The sequence below is a fragment of the Pongo pygmaeus genome, chromosome 5, assembly GCF_028885625.2.
Source record: "Pongo pygmaeus isolate AG05252 chromosome 5, NHGRI_mPonPyg2-v2.0_pri, whole genome shotgun sequence".
NCBI classification, from domain to species: Eukaryota; Metazoa; Chordata; class Mammalia; order Primates; family Hominidae; genus Pongo; species Pongo pygmaeus.
In genome coordinates this window covers 26,223,507-26,238,051 of record NC_072378.2, presented here as the reverse complement: position 1 = coordinate 26,238,051, position 14,545 = coordinate 26,223,507, and the positions used below count along the sequence as shown (strand labels likewise).

The window sequence follows — 14,545 nt, the reverse complement described above, 5'->3', positions numbered from 1 at the left end:
ATTTGCATAGCTCTGCCCACGGATGACAACTCTGCAGTTTGTCTTCCAATTAACTAAGAGGTACTCTCCATCCCTCATTAGCATAAAAGCCCTATAAGTAGCAGAAATCCGCTCTTTACTTCCGACACATTTGTGGTGTTTTAAGATGCCTGAGCCAGCCAAGTCTGCTCCCGCCCCGAAGAAGGGCTCCAAGAAGGCGGTGACCAAGGCGCAGAAGAAAGATGGCAAGAAGCGCAAGCGCAGCCGCAAGGAGAGTTACTCTGTGTACGTGTACAAGGTGCTGAAGCAGGTCCATCCAGACACTGGCATTTCTTCCAAGGCTATGGGCATCATGAATTCTTTCGTTAACGACATATTTGAGCGCATCGCGGGCGAGGCTTCCCGCCTGGCGCATTACAACAAGCGCTCGACCATCACCTCCAGGGAGATCCAGACGGCCGTGCGCCTGCTGCTTCCCGGAGAGCTGGCCAAGCACGCCGTGTCGGAGGGCACCAAGGCCGTCACCAAGTACACCAGCTCCAAGTAAACTTTCCAAGTAAGCGTCTTAACACCTAACCTCAAAGGCTCTTTTAAGAGCCACCCACATACCCACTAAAAGAGCTGTGGCCAGGCGCCAAATTTTATTTGGCGGCGGAAGGGTATTAGAAGGTACGGATTGGAGAGGGATAGTGACAAGTATTGCGTCTTAGAGACAAAGGGGCCTGAACCCGGAAGAAGCTAGCCATTAAAAGTCGGTTTGGGGTCAATTAGTTGTGCTTAAATTTAAAATGGAGACAAGCGGCCATTTTGCTAACTCGGCGTTCCCGGAAGAAACCTCAGGCTTGCTTAGGTTTTGTACCCAGCTGTCTGTCCCTGTCTACGTCGCCGGGATCAATGGTTGCCGTAATGTCATAATTTCGCCACCAGCTTCTAGCCAATAGGCTGTCCTGTCATTTTTAATATTAACCAATCGAGGGAAAGCTGGTTTGAGACTGATTTACATAGCGGACCGGAGTGAGAACCTGGGCAGTAACTGCCTAAGGAAGGACACCCCCTCCTCTGTCTTCGTGGCGCACACCTTCGTAGTATACTGAAGGCTGAGTCTCCTGGGTTTCCAACTGCCCCGGTAGTACAGTTTTTTAATCTAATGCGTCAGTTTTGATAACAAGACTAAGGCAGTACAGAACTAAAGATGTAAGCACTGCGCCAGATGTTGCTTCATACATCTTATTCTATTCAACTGGTTTATTCAAGATTCAAATCAAATCAAATTTCACTTGAATCCCAGTGCTCAGTCAGCCATAAATGGTGTGTTGCCTGATTGAAACTTAAAATCTCCGTAGAGGGCTTGTAACATGCAGAAAAGTTTGAAAGTTGCTTTGGGAGAAGCCAACTCTAAACTGCTGGGTAAATTGACAAGCCTTCGAACACTGAACTGAAGGCCAGTAAGGACTAGGCGTTGGGTGGGAGAATGAAGAGGAGACGCCATTAAACTTAGCACATACACTGTGTCTCCTAGAGGACCTTCCCTTCCTAGACAACTGCAGGCCGCATTATGGCCTGGGAAATTCCACATTCCCTTAAGTATTTTACTCATGGTCTTTTGCAGGCAAAGATTTTAAGATGAAGGGTTAGTAGTCTACCTATCTTTTTATTCAAGTCTAGAACACGTTTTTAGCACCTAGAAGTGAAGTTTGCTTTCTTCATTAAAAACCGGGAATATACAATAAATAAAATTAGTGTTAAAGCAGATTTTTCCAAATTTAAATACCATGTAATTTAGGTTACAGTTATTTAACATAACGACTGTGTGATCTTAAATCTGCAATTTCTTTCACACCTGGAAAATAAACTAAGGCCCGTCTTTGGTGCCAGACAAGGCCTTATAGTTGAACACTGCTGTGCAATCACAGGAGGCATAACTTATCTGAGAAATTCTGATGAGAAATGAAATTTCCGGAGTCCCTCACAAGTAAATTTTTTTTTTCTTTTTTTTTTTTTGAGACGAAGTTTCTTGTTTCCCAGGCTGGAGTGCAATGGCGCGATCTTGGCTCACAGCAACCTCCGCCTCCCGGGTTCAAGCCATTCTCCTGCCTCAGCCTCTGGAGTAGCTGGGATTACAGGCATGCGCCACCACACCCTGGCTAATTTTGTATTTTTAGTAGAGACGAGGTTTCTCCATATTGGTCAGGCTGGTCTGGAACTCTGGACATCAGGTGATCCGCCCGCCTTGGCCTCCCAAAGTCCTGGGATTGCAGGCGTGAGCCACCGCGCCGGGCCTAAATGTTTTTTTTTTCTATGCCTCTAATGGACCTGGTTAAAGACTTATTCCCATTCAGACTGACTGCTCTCCTACCTGCCAACTAACTAATCAATGTAACCAAAATCTGCAAACAAAATTCAGTATTCTTTCCCCGCCTTTTCCCCTTTCTCTTACATAAATTATGTTTTTGCCTGTGTTAGATGAAATAATTCTGTTGCTTGTTCTCTCTTCTGTACAAGTACCCAGTAAGCAAATTATTAACTTCTTGGTCATTTATTTCTGAATTTTCCACCAAGAAAGTGTTTATGTGAGTCATACAATAAGAACAAACAGAAATGTGTGTCTTGGAAACAGCTTGTCTATCCCTGGACCCTTTGAGTTTTCTGCTCTCCTTCCTTTGGCTTTTGCATGCTGAAAGTTTATCGTCCGCGTTTGTTTCTTGTTTTGGTTATTCTAATTGGACTTGGCCGATTGGTTGCATATTGGTAGCAGTAGTAGAATTTGAATTCTGGTTTTCTGGTCACATCATTAAGTGATTAGTCAGTGGAGAGGACAGGAAATCCGGTTTATTTATTAACCTTTTTTGGGGGTGTTTTTGTTTGAAGATGTTGATATTCTCTGTGAGGACACAGGGTTAGAGTTGGTGTTTTTTTTTCTGACTTCACATGGGATTTGATGTTTTGTGCTTGTATGCCTCTTTCCACCTTCCAAAACTTGTCTTTTTTGAGTCCAAATAGTTGTCGATATCTGCAAAACCAGTATTCCTGTGTTAAGATGATATAAATATAAAATGGCTGCCCTGTTATAACTTTTGACTTTAAGAAAGTGTTAGGACTAACGGGAGACAAAAAGGAAATCAAGGAAACCGAATGTCTGGTCTCAATAACTGCTATGCCAGAGGCTCTACAGCTTATTATTAATTTTAGTAATTTCACATTATTGCCCCTTCAGGTTCTTTAAGTAAGGTTAGAGGACAGAAGAAACATAATGTTGTTACAAATTGGACTATTGAGTCAGGAAAAAAAAAGAGTGCTTTCAATATCTGAATAAAACAAAGATTTAATATTTTCTAAAACTTAATGAGTTTATTGTAAGGGATGTGATGCTGGAAACTAGAATTTTCTACTAAATTGAGAATCAGAGAATTATTCATATTCTCGGCAGTGGTGCCATCTGAGGGACCTCTGATCTTAATTAGATACTTTTATTTCTTTAACTGATCAACATGCTAAATAGATAACCTATGGCTCTGTTTTTACCCACTTTAAATTCTGTTCTATTAGCACGGTTAGCTTTTCTGATTGGCAATAAGATTGAGACTATCTTTTTTTTTTTTTGAGACAGAATTTTGCTCTGCGGCCCAGGGTGGGGTGCAGTGGCACAATCTCGGCTCACTGCAACCTCTGCCTCCAGGGTTCTAGCGATTCTCCTGCCTCAGCCTCCCCAGTAGCTGGGATTACAGGCGCACCACCACGCCCGGTTAATTTTTGCATTTTTAGTAGAGATGGGGTTTCGCCATGTTGGCCAAACTGGTCTTGAACTCAGGAGATCCACTTCGGCCTCCCAAAGTGATGAGATTACAGGTGTGAGCCACCGTGCCCAGAAAAGACTATCTTATTTTATGAATTTAAATAATTGTGAAATTATCCACTTAAGGGAATTAATAAATTATAATGTAATCTTAAATTTTAGTTGGCTTACATAAAGACTTAAAATACATCAATTTAAATAAAAACTCATTTGTCTAAAAAAAATCAAAAATTTTCCTTGTGCTTTAAATGTGCTACCTCTTTAAGTTGTAATTAAGAGAAAAAAAGTTTAACTGTGAGTTTCATTACTGGTCTTAGTTAACAGCTTAAAGTATTTTGTAAAAAAAAATACTTCACAATTTTTAAATAACTTAAAAATATTAATACCTCTTTTATTAGGTTTTTTTATAGGGAAAATATATAATACATCTAATCAAGATTATTTTTTGGACAAATTGGCTTAATAATTTCATTTTAAAAATGGCTTCTTCTTTATTCTTATAATGTAAAAATAATATTAGCATAATATTATAGTATACACAAGTTTAGGGTTCATGTTCTAGAAAACAAAAACAAAAGCTAATTTAATCTGAATTTACTAAATTTCTTCCACTATTTGTACTGGTTACATGAGTTAACATCACTTTATTTATAATTTTAAAATTGTAAATTATTCATTGAACCAAATTAAATCATAATAGATAGTCATTTTAAAAAATGGAATTAAATTTTATGTTACTAATTATAAGGATTCAATGTGTGAGCTTAAGTACTGAGTTCACAATATATGATAACTTTAAGAATTTAGGTGAATATTATTAAATTGAGTAAATTAATGCTCAATCTTTGGATACCTGGACAATTTCTGAATTGGAGGGTACAAAATACAAATCACAAGAAACAGTGTAGTTTATGCAAATAACATTCTTACACAGTTTAGAATAACCATTGATAAATAGATAAGAGAACATATGATTTCCTTAGAATAGATACTGTTGCTTTTGCCACCTTAGATTTGTAAATCACGTACTGTATACATGTGGGCCTAGAGGACCATGCAGGTTTTGGATGACTGCCTCTGTTTTCTTCATGCCTATGAGGGAACACAATTGCCTGCTTTGTTTAAGGGCTATGGTTAAACCAAACAGCTCTGACTCTATCAAGTACTATAGCTACAGAGAAACACAAGTAAGCATTCAAGATAATGACTACCTTGAGCCTTTACTTATTTAAAAAGTTGTTACTGTTTGTTAACGTGGTACATTCAATTTACTATGGATTGTCACTCTAAAATAAGACTTCAATCTTTTTCTTATTTTTATATAGCCATGATTTATATTCATATCTTAATGTAATAACCAATCTTCTCTGACAACATTATAACAATGCTGGAACCTCCATTTTCAGTACTTCAAACAAGAAATACTGCTTTTATACTTCAGAGCAGATGGATATGTGCTTCCCAGTGTAAACACATTTGGAATCTCACTGAGAAATACACTATCACTAAAAATACAGTTCTGAGATTCATTAAAAGACCTCCAGAATTCTGGAAATAGGAAGTTTCCTCTTCAAAGTCTACACATGAAGATGAGGTCTGAAATAGACAGCTTCTTCCTTCTTTTACCTGTGGTATTACTCTGTTTTGTCCTTTTCTCCATTATCTGTCTTTCCAGTGATGAAATTTTGATCTGGCCCTCCCAAGTATTAAAAAACAAGCAAATAAACAAATCTCAGTTATATTTTACTAAGATATTGGCATGCTAACTTTTTGCAGGTTTGTAACAAGGACCTTTATACCTTGACTAAAAGTTCCTAAATAAGAATATTTACTAGAAAATTTATTTCTGCCTATGGCCCACATTTGAGTCAAAATAATCAATTAGGAAAAATGAACTTGTTTAACTAAAGTTGACCAAACTGATCTTTGAGACCTATTCATCTAACTAAGACAAGCCAATTAAATTCTTGGAGACAATTTGTACTTTAAGGAATTCTTATAATATTTGTAATTACCCTCATAACTTTTTTTTTGCCCTACTTCTGTGCTTCTCTAATATGCAAATTATTAAATGTTGTTACAAAGCCATTGTCAAAAAAAAAAAAAAAAAAAACTAAACAAACTCACATGGTTAGACTTGCTCCTTTATGAGATATTTTTACCAAAAATGGAGGAGTTGAAAAACTCTGGTGCCAGAAATCGTGAAGACATGGCCTACCTAACATGGAAATGTTGATTGTCAGTGGAAAATATTACACAGAGATAGCTACAGTGCTGCACAGCCAATCTTAAGTGTTTCTAGAGAATCACTAATTGTTTTCTTTTAACATTCTTGGTTTATACAAGAAGAGAGTATCCATACTAAACTCTTTTCTACTGAAAATAATGTGCAAACATAACATCCTATTCCTAGACAGTTTGTAGTTTTTTTCTCCCATTTCTATTTTATAAATCATCTTTTTAAAATACTTTGTTGAGTGAGATCAGTCCATTGCTTGATATACCTTGTGCACAAGTAAATAGTATGCCAAAAATTAAATGTCTTTCAGTCACAGTTTGACAAACTCAACTACCCTGAGCCTATAGAGTGGTAATAATTGCCCTACTCATAAAGATGGGGTGAAGATTAAATGAAATAGCACCTATAGAACACTAGTTTCAGACGTGGTATCATGCTAGTAAAATGGCTGCACAGCATTGCTCAATGATGACAAAAAGTGAAGCCTCTGGTGACAAACTCCAAGTTTGACTCCCACATCACCGCATATCAGATGTGGGACTCTGAGGCAGGTCATTTAATCTCTCGGTACATTAGTATCCTTCTCTATACCTTTAGGGTGATGGTAACAGCACCTACCTTCTAGAAGTATGTGAAGATTAAAGATCCTTAATGCATGTAAACCACTGTGTTTACTGCTGTTTGACAAATTTTATTTATAACCATCTTTACACCCCTAAAAGGACTTGAAACAGCTTATGACTGAAGACTTTGGTAGGAGTTGGCCTTCTATAAATTATAAGAATTTCATAAATTATTTGATATAAAAATGCCAGTTGATCATAATGTGTTTACCGGGGTCCAACAGGTTGAGAAAAAATACACTTTTTTCCCCTGAATATATAAAATTAGCTCTCTAGGCATATTCCTAAGGACTTAAAGAATGATAACTATCATTTCTCTTAAATCTTCCAGATTTGGAAGGATATATATATTCAGCACATTGACAGACAATCCCAGTAGTCCTAAATTAAAAGACATTAAAAATTAGTGAAACTTTTCCTACCTTTAGCCTGTGTAATCCTGGATGACCAAGCATAAAATTAAATTGAGTAGAGTATACCACTGTAACATTTCCTGAAAGGTATTCTAGGCTCTGAGTAATTTCTTTGGGGTCTGAAGATCAGTTTGACATATCCTCAAGTACCATGAGTTCATTATAATTAAGATAAAGGGAGTAAATCTGGAGAATGAGCCACTTTCTTACTACTCCCTGACCTCAGTTCTTTTTTTCAGAGACAGGGTCTTGCTTTGTTGCCCAGGCTGCCAGGCTGGAGTGTAGTGGTGCAATCGCATCTCATTGTAACCTCCACCTTCTGGGCTGAAGCCATCCTCCTGCCTCAGCATCCTGAGTATCTGGAACCACAGCAGGTGCACACCACCATGCCAAGCTAATTTTTTAAAAAGTTTTTTGTAGAGATGGGGGTCTTACTATGTTGCCCAGGCTGGTCTCAAACTCCTGGGCTTAAGTGATGCTCCTGCCTCAGCCTCCCAAATTGTTGGGATTACTAGTGTGAGTCACTGTACCCCACCCCACCTCAGTTTTGAGGAGGAAAAAATATGTAATAATAATGGGACTTTGGTTTGCTGATTTAAAGATTCATGTAACCTTATCATCCAATGCGCAATTTGTAGAATAATTAATAGAGACATCTGGTCTCATGTTTCTACAGTTGCTCATGCCTTGATAGTAGATCTCCTTGCTGCTGGCTCAGAAGGGTAAAAGAGCAGAAATGATGGGGCTTTTCTCATTCTATGAGGAAATAGACCTATGTAGAGGAGGCTACCTGTGGTAAAACCTTATCGTCATCACTTAAAATTCTAGGCTTATTCTCTGACCATATCAAGTTTTCAAATGGTAAAAGAATTGGATTCAAGAGAAATATGAATAAACTTCTGTTTTCACTTCTCTCCCTCCTCTCTCCCCATTCTCCCTTCCTTTATTTTCTTGTCCTTAGTTTTCTTTTCACTTTTTTGTCTACTATTATTGGTCCAAACTCAGCTGTAGGCTAGCACAAAAAAAAATTGAAAATTAAAATGTGCCCCTTTTGTTGTTAGACTTGCTTAAACAATTGGGGTAATAAACCTTGGACACTAGATTTTAAAACACACACATTTGAGCTTCAGTGCACTGAAATAAATATATTTTTAACAATTAAAAAATAAAATTGCATGTTTAAAAAATCTGCAGAGACAATACACGTTCTGAGATCTTGAATGGAAGGAAAACTGCTAGCCTCAAGAGTGGATCAAAGATACTCAGCAGGCAACAGAGTAAGAGCATGTTGGAGGGTTTAGAGAGAGTGCTCAGGATTCTAGGCTCTAAAAATCAGACAGTCCCCACGGCCTGGCCTTTGTCGCTATATCTTCTTTATGAAAAACATTAAGTCTTTTTCCTCGCTGGACAAATTTTTATCCTTCAAGTTTAGATCAAATGGAACTTTAGGACACTGACTAGGTTACATTCACCTTTTAAGAGCATACAGAGATTCAAGGGCTAGAGGGTGTGGGTTTACTGCACAGGCTCACTATCCAACAGCTGTGCTACCTGGGAAACTTAACCTCTCTGTGCCTTAATTTCCTCATCTATAACGCAGGGAGAATGACAGTAGGTATCTCATAAGGTTGTTGGAACAACTAAATGCATTGGTATCTATTGTGTAAAGTGCTTAAAACACTGCCTGGCACAGAGCAAACATCCAATGAACTTTAGCCATCATCATCATTGTTCTCAGAGTCAAATACAATATCTCATATCTGATAAATTACAGAAGTGAATCAATCACTCTCTCTCTTTTCTCCAGGGGGAGACAACAGCTTTTAGACATATCTTTTCCAACAGTCGTCACTGCTGGACACTGTTTCATCTTGCAAATAAACCAATGAAAATGAGTGATCCTAGAAGAAGATAAATGGAGATATTTTGAACAATCAAAGAAGGACAAATGAACACCTGGCTAAGAAAAATTAGCTCTTTTTTTCTATGCATAAAACTATTAAAATGTTCTTCATAGAAATTTATGACACGAGAAACATAAAGACAAAATTAAAATAACTCCTAGTATCTCCTGTTCTTTTTATATGTATATCATATATACTCATATTCATATATACATATATCTCACATCATGTATCATATATAAAATAAATTTAGGTGTCATATGATATATATTTAGATAAATATACTTAGAAACTTTTTTATGGATATATAATTTATGGATGTATTGATAATTATGTATTTGTTATTGACTACTTCAATTGATTCCCATTTTTATGCATTATATTATAGATTATATAGCTCACACATCTTTGTACATAAATCTTTGTTCAAATATTATTTCCTAAGGATAGACTTCATGAAGTGGAAATACTAAATCAAAAGTGAAAAACATTTTCTAAGGTTCTTAACATATACATTGCCAAATTCCTATTCAGGATCATACCAATTTATAATCCCAACATAATATGGAAATTCCAGTTTTATAGCACTCATATTTACAATAAATTTTTAAGATCATTGTTAACCTAATAGTCCCCCAAAAGAAAAAAAAATTGAAATTACATTTCTTTATTTTAATGACTATTAGTGAGGGTCATTCTTCCCATGTTTCTTGTTAGCCATGACCCTATAAGAAATAAACTGCGCTGCAAAATGATAAACATGATATCAATCATTACATGGGAAGGCACTATATAAAGAATAATACCTTAGGTTAAGGCCAAATAAATATTTATCAGGTGCCTTTTCTGCGGAGGACTCTGAAGGGATATTAAACTGCATTTAGCTGCGTGCAACTGAAACTACTTTTACCTACATTGTCTCTTATAAACATTATAACTACTCTTTGAGAAAGTGTTTACTATGGACTGAATTGTCTCCCCATCCCCCCAAATTCATATATTGAAGCCATAAACCCCAATATGACTCTATTCCTAGACAGGACTTATAAGAGGTAATTAAGGTTAAATGAGGTCATTAGGATGGGTTCCTAACTGGATAGGATTGGTGGCCTTATAAGAAGAGGAAGATTCTGCACTTGGTTTTCCAAATTAAATAATTTATTAAAAAGAAAAAAAAAGAGGAAGAGAGGGAGCTCTGCACATATACTGAGGAAAGGCTGTGTGAGCTCTCACAGTGAGAAGGTAGCACTCTACAAGCCAGCAAGAGAGCCCTTACCAGAATCCAGCCATGCTATACCCTGCTGTGAGACTTCCAGCCTCCAGAACTGTGATAAAATTTTGTTGTTTAAACCACACAATCTATGGTATTTTGTTATGGCAGCCCAAGCCAACAAAGACAGCATCATTGCTGTCACTTACAGACAAGAAAACTAAGACTAGGAGAGAGAAAAGTTAAACTTGTCCAAGATCACAAAAGCCAGAAACAAATGAGGTGAGAAGTTGACCTTGTTCTCCTCAATCCAAGGCCAAGACTCCTCCACTCCACATGTAGATAGCCACCTCACAGTCAACTGCCAAATGTCCACACCCCAGAGTCAGCATTAGACCAAGATGTCTTACCAGGAGACAAATGCCTCATCTTGAATAAATATGTTCTAACAACTTACCCATGTAAAACATTGAACCTCATGAAAAACAAAAATGCAAAGTATGTAGAAAACTATGTTTACCACTTAACTGACAGTGATACAAAGCTTAATGATATCCTTATAGTCTTGGAGGGGTTTGTATATGTGATGAAACAGGTGCTCACGCACTGCTGATAGACTGTAAATTGGTCCTAGAGAGAAAAATAAACTGGAAGGAGATATGCTGTATGTTTACTTTTTTTATGGAAATCTATGAGATATACCTGGAAATTCGATTGGCAATGCATCTATTTCTTCAATGGGTATGCACAGTTGAGCTGTTCCCATGCACCAGGCACTATAATGGGACAATTGCACATGACAGTCAAAAATCTCAGTCTCATGAAGTCGACATGCTCATGGAGAGGTGCCACCCACTAAACTAATATTTGTATATCAATTATGGATACATTGGGCCACATTTTACAGAAATTTACTTACAGTGGGTTAGCCAGAAGGGATTTGTTTTTCTCGATTGGCAAGACGGCTAGGCTGTTTTGTTGGGGGCTGGCAGGAGCTGTCTAGGCTGCCCAAGTATGCAGGTCTCTTCTATCACCCTGTGTTAACCATCTTCCGTGTAGCTTTCAAACTCATGGTCATCTGCAGCATGTCTAGGGGTCATATCTATGTTCCATGCAGGAAAAAAGGGTAAAGGCAAAGGGAAGTAGACATGTACCTACCATCTTAATGCACACCTTGGTTTTCAGAAAATTTAAGAAGAAAGACTTTCTGCTTTTCTCTGACTATTCTGTATTCTGGATTACAATGCAACAAAAACGTCACCCTAAATTCTAATGTTTTTCTCTCCTTGCTTTCAAAAACTGACTCATTAGCCTCCATGTGGTTTGGAAAAATTATTTCAGTCATCCAGTAATGAGCTGTTGATAGAAATGTTTTGGACATCAAGTCTGTGTTGTTAGCATTATACATGTTAAGCATAGAATAAAAAACATGATGTGGGTACATTTCTTTACTTACATATAAGTACTTATATACTTATAGCTGAAAAGAGAGGTTGAAATGTCAGGTGGAACAGAAATAAGATTACCTAGATGTTTCCCCTATGGGCGATTTTCAGCTATGCTAATCTTTCTTCCAGGTCAGGTACTTCCAGAACTTCCTAATTAAATGGTGGCCCTGATCTTAGTTCCTCTCTCCTCTTAGACATTTTCCAGGACTACAGAAGATGTGCAGTTTATAAATGAGTAGCAGAAACCTACTGAACAAATTATTCAGGCTCATCTGAACAGAGAGGACACTCTTTCTGCTATACTGTCTCAGTGATTTCCCTGCCTTGGGGTCAATTATTGTCTTGGACATTGATTTAAGCACATAATAATTGTTGTCATTGCTTATGTTTGGATTTTATCTCCCGAAATAGATGGTAAATTCTTTAGTTTAGAGACCAAGTAATACTTAAAAAAAATTTTTGTGTGTGTTTTTTTTTTCTGTGTCTCTCAGCCCTGTAATAGCATCGTACTTACACTTGTTAGATTTTTAGAGACAACTTTTACAAAACATGGAATTATCTACATACCCTTTCTACAAAACAGACAAATACTCGGTAGTTGAACAAAAAAAAGCAGTTCAAATAAAATACTTGAAAATGAAGAAATCATTTGAACAGAGTTAAAGTTAATTGTAAAATAATGTCTGTAAAAATTATTGCCAATCAAATATAAAGTTCAAAAATAGTGCTTGAAAAAGGAAGAATCATATGAAAAGGGAGTACTCGTTTTAAAAATGTGTTAGATATCAGGAAAAGCCAAGAAGTGAGTATGGTAAGAGTGCTGTCAAGTGAAACCCTGCTGATCTCACTGAACATATAAAAATCTGTAGATGCCTTTATTTTATTCACTCACACACATATGTAGAAAGAGAAATATATGGTAAACATTAAAAAAAAACTAGAATGTAAAATTAATACTTTAAAAAATGGGCTGTATACTTTTCTTATCACCAGAGATAAGAATTTATTATTTTTAAAAGAAAATAGTTATTTTCTTTGTGACTGTTTCCATGACTTTGCTTAGAAGTTAGAGATGCCGAAGTTTATCTAAGAAAATGTTTATGGAAGTATTATTTCAATAATGAATGTTTAGAAGACTGAATTTCCTGACTGGGCACAGTGGCTCATGCCTGTAATCTCAGCACTTTGAGAGGCTGAAGAAGGAGGATCGCTTGAGTCCAGGAGTTCAAGACCATCCTGGGCAACGCAGCGAGACCCTGCAGCAAAGTAAAAAGAAAAAAAATTGAAAAAGGAAGACTGAATTTCCTTTGGGCAAGTCATATGACATTCCTGTGCCTCAGTTTCTTCATCTATAAAGTTAATTCCTACATTTTTGGGGGAGGGGGAGAAAAACTTAGGATAGTGACTAGCACAGGAAAAGCACTATATACTATATATATGTGGATATCATTTGTTTTTATGGTACCATTTTAGCTATCTAATGCAAAATGAATCTTTTTTTTCTGGGTCTTAAATTACGGAATGTAAGAATTTTCTAAATTCTCTATTTCTGTGTTAGTTTTAAAGCAATGGAGTAACATATCTGTCAACTTCTAAATATAAGGATCAACCTGATCCACAATTTGACCCGTAGCCACTAATATTTAATAGTACAACACTCAGAATTTATCAAAGGTCAGAGAAGCCAAACAAATGTAAAAACATACAGGTGCTCAGAAAGATGCACCTGTAATCTCTAAGGAGAAATATTTTCCAAACTGAGTGACACAGTGCTTTAGTGAGTTGTGAAATCAATCTCATGATTTCCAACCTAGTGTTCTTCTAAAAATGAACTAGTCCACAATAGAATATACTAAAGTGCTGGTGCTTAAGATAGTATTGTTTTCTGAAAAAAAAAAAAAAAAAAAAAAAAAATTTTTTTTTTGAGACAGGGTCTCGCTCTGTTGCCCAGGCTGAAGTGCAGTGGCACAGTCATGCTCACTGCAGCCTTGACCTCTTGGGCCCAAGTGATTCTCCCACCTCAGCCTTTTGAGTAACTGGGACCACAGGTACGTGCCACCACACCCAGGTAATTTTTTAATTGTAGAGACAGGGTCTTGCTATGTGCTTAGGCTGGCCTTGAACTCCTGGGCTCTAGTGATCCACTAGCCTCAGCCTCCCAAATTTATGGGATTATAGGCATGAGCCACCTTACCTGGTCTGTTCCCTGAATTTTTTTTTCTTTCAGGTGTTTGTGCATATGTGTCTGTGTATGGGTATAACAGAGAGAGAGAGAAAGAAACTTTTCTATCTCACTTTGCAATCAGAAGTTTGAAGTCTTATCTTTTGGCTTTTGTTTCAGAAATATTTCAAATGTAGACTCTCTCCTTTACCACACTGTCCCCTTAGGCAAGTTCTTTGCCATTCTTCTGAGACTATTGCAACAGACTCCCAACCTCTGACTGTGGGCCCTTCTCAATAACGATTGTTTATGCAATAAATCTAAACCCAAGACAACTACAACAATACAACAAATTCTCTGCTTAAAAACTTCCAATGTCTGCCGGGCACAGCTGCTCACGCCTGTATTCCCAGCACTTTGGAGGCAGAGGCGGGCAGATCACCTGAGGTGGGGAGTTTGAGACTAGCCTGGCCAACATGATGAAACCCCATCTCTACTAAAAATACAGAAAATTAGCCTAGGCGTGGTGGTGGGCACCTATAATCCCAGCTAATTGGGAGGCTGAGGCAGGAGAATTGCCTGAACCTGGGAGGTGGAGGTTGCACTGAGCCAAGATCACACCATTGCACTCCACCCTGGGCAACAAGAGCAAAACTCTGTCTCAAACCAAACCAAAACAAAACTTCTAATATCCACCAAATGTCTCACACAAGTATTGGGGGATCTTCACAAAATGGCCCTTATGGAGTTTTCCTTTGCTGAGACCCCATGGCTC

General features: G+C 37.4%; 1 protein-coding gene across 1 annotated transcript; it reads left to right on the top strand.

Moving 5' to 3' along the window:
* The first annotated feature begins 25 nt into the window (after window positions 1-25).
* LOC129038409 (histone H2B type 1-C/E/F/G/I) lies at window positions 26-10,821 on the top strand. Its single transcript, XM_054491368.2, has 2 exons — window positions 26-535; window positions 8,855-10,821. The coding sequence occupies exon 1, from the start codon at window positions 146-148 to the stop codon at window positions 524-526; it is 381 nt and encodes a 126-aa protein (XP_054347343.1). The 5' UTR covers window positions 26-145; the 3' UTR covers window positions 527-535; window positions 8,855-10,821.
* The last annotated feature ends 3,724 nt before the right edge of the window (window positions 10,822-14,545 follow it).